This window comes from Dipodomys ordii, unplaced genomic scaffold (genome assembly GCF_000151885.1).
Source record: "Dipodomys ordii isolate 6190 unplaced genomic scaffold, Dord_2.0 Scaffold203, whole genome shotgun sequence".
Classification (NCBI taxonomy): Eukaryota; Metazoa; Chordata; class Mammalia; order Rodentia; family Heteromyidae; genus Dipodomys; species Dipodomys ordii.
Genome location: NW_012267419.1, coordinates 1,018,458 through 1,021,119, shown reverse-complemented (window position 1 = coordinate 1,021,119; position 2,662 = coordinate 1,018,458). Strand labels below are relative to the sequence as shown.

General features: G+C 43.7%; 1 protein-coding gene across 3 annotated transcripts in view; it reads left to right on the top strand.

Moving 5' to 3' along the window:
* The first annotated feature begins 634 nt into the window (after nucleotides 1–634).
* Nucleotides 635–2,662, top strand: part of Cstf2 (cleavage stimulation factor, 3' pre-RNA, subunit 2, 64kDa) — a 26,163-nt gene continuing 24,135 nt past the window's right edge. For 2 of the 3 annotated variants that reach the window (XM_013035099.1, XM_013035098.1), the window contains exons 1-2: nucleotides 636–790; nucleotides 2,309–2,387. In XM_013035099.1, the coding sequence (XP_012890553.1) occupies nucleotides 733–790; nucleotides 2,309–2,387 (137 nt within the window). In that variant the 5' untranslated portion in view covers nucleotides 636–732. Of the gene's footprint in view, nucleotides 791–2,308; nucleotides 2,388–2,662 lie in introns of all 3 variants that reach the window. The other variant, XM_013035097.1, reaches the window with a different exon arrangement.

The following is a 2,662-nucleotide window of genomic DNA, read 5'->3' as shown; positions in this document are numbered from 1 at the left end:
CAGCTGTCAACGGGACCTCCCCGTTTGCGTGTTTTCCCGTGAAGGTGTTAAGCCATCTCTTTGTCTATTTTCTCTGACATGTTTCCTCTTTTGAACATAACAGGAATCTAAGCGAGGTATCGCCCTTCCGTGATGTTTTGCGCTCTGTTTTGAAGCCCTACTAACGGTGCTTGCGGCGCAAGCTACTAAAGAAGGAATTGAGTCTGCTTTCCAAGTCTGAAAATGGACCGGTGATAATTCTCACGTCTGACTCCACTCACTTTCCCTATCGGTACACCATACATTTAACAAAGTAATAAGATGAACAGTAGTGGGGTGGGTTCAAACATTTATCTGCTCTAATAGGGCGGAGCCAAAATGAAAATGCCAAGCAAATGACTTCCCTGTTACCAAGGTAAACTAGTACGGCCTACGAGTACTTGCGTCGTCCTACAAGAAAATGAATATTAAGTTAGCCTGCTGAGTAAAGACCTTCAAAGTAGCGTAGCCCCGCCCTGATTGTGCGCAGATCGTTATTCTCAGACCATTTGCCCGCCCAGAAAGGGCCAGCCCTCTTACGAACAAAGTGAGCGCTGCCGTCGCTTTCAAAGTGACGTTGACGTGTGGCGGGTGGGGGAAGGGGTCCTGCGTGCACTTTGCCCACGAGTTTCCGGCTTATAGCGTGGTCTGAGCGGGGTGCGCATGCCATAGCGAAAAGTGCTTAGGCGCACCGGAAGTCGCCTGAGGGGAGCGATGGCGGGTTTGACTGTGAGGGACCCTGCGGTGGATCGTTCTCTTCGTTCTGTTTTTGGTGAGAGAAATGGGGTGGAATTTCTGTCCCTTCCACGAGGAACAGAAAGTGACTGGGAGCGGCGAGGAACGCCCCCTTTCACCTCCTTCCTCACGCCCTGGTCTCGTCACGAAAGCCATGACGGGTCGAGCGTGCCGCCGCCATCCCTGCCTGTCCTGTGGGCGGCAGACCCCGTAGATTCGTGGGCCGAGAGATAAGAGATGACCCTTTTCCTCAGAAATCTTGCAGATTTTCCACAGTGTCATCACGGGAGTTAGCCCATCTATATCGTCAGGGGTTTTGTTGTTGTTTAGGTTTGTTTTTTTTTGAAAGCCAGTTGGCCGCAGTAACGATTATTCAGTCTCTCCCTGCCCCCAATCGAATGCAGATAAATTTTTTTATATCCCTGAGTACACTTCCTTCGTAACGACATATATTCTTGGCTTTTTTTATGTTTTTGATCGTTTATGGTGGTAGTAGGCACCGGACATCCTGGGATGGATTGTAAATGACTGAAGGAGAAAAAGATTAACAGATTGAAGCTGGGCGCTGGTGGCGCACGCCTGTAATCCTAGCCACTCTGGAGGCTGAGATATGAGGATGACTGCTCAAAGCAAGCCTGGGCAGTAAAGTCCTTGAGACTAATCTCCAATAAACCATCAGAAAACTGGAAGTGGTAGAGCACTAGCCTTGAGCTGAAGAGCTGGGGACAGTGCCCAGGCCCAGAGTTCAAGCCCCACGACCGACAAAAAAAAAAGTTTAAGAGATTTAAAGAAGATTCTGAATAGTTTTTACTGTTGGAATAAGTTATTTTTTAAAGGTGTGATTCTAAAATACTTTTTGACAGTCATAATAAAACAGTCAAGAATAACTTGTAAACATCCCCTTTAAAAAAAAGAGAAAAAAATTAAAAAAAGAGAAAGGATGGGTTAAGAGTGATGGCTGACAATGTTGTCAGACATCTTGTACTGAATATACTGTTTGTAGAATGGGAACTTCTTTTTTTGGGGGGGGGGTCCGGTTGTGGGGCCTGAACTCTGGGCCTGGGCGCAGTCCCTCAGCTCTTCAGCTCAAGGCTAGCGTTCTACCACTTGAGCCACAGCGCCACTTCCGGCTTTTTTCTTTTTTCTTATGTGGTGCTGAGGAATCGAACCCAGGGCCTTGAGCATGCAAGGCAAGCGCTCTACCACTGAGCCACCTTCCCAGCCCGAATGGGAACTTCTTTGTACAACTACTTGAAGATATAATAAGAAGAAAATGTAAAAAAATTGATATTTTTGACAAAAATCTAATATATGTCAAACACCTAACCAAATCTACTATTTGATTCATTTAACAATTGTTTCGGAGTATTTGCATCTTTTATATTTAGATGCTGGCTCATTTTCATTTAAGAGGTCTATCGAAACTTAATGGAAGGGGGTTTTAGAAAACACGATTTTGAGCCAGTTATCTGTTTGTTTATATAAGTAAGTAGTGTATACTTTCTCACTAGAGATCTACATTACAAACAGATTTAATATGTTATCTATTCCTTAGTGGGAAACATTCCTTATGAAGCTACAGAGGAACAATTGAAGGACATCTTTTCTGAGGTTGGACCTGTTGTTAGTTTCAGGTGAGATTATCTTGTACTTCATGAAGGGAGATTCTTAAAAATCACAAATTGGGCCCTTAGTAATGGCAAATTTTATTTTTCTGATAATGTTGTACACACATTTGTTAGAAGTTTTGCTGATAATTCACACTTCATAAAAATCACATCCATTCTTACCTGATATTTTTCAATTAAGAATGTTTTAAAATACTACAATGAGTCAGTGAGAGTTAAAAGGTTTGTTAACTCTCCCCTATGACCCAGCAATCCCACTTTTGGGCATTTACCTAAATGTT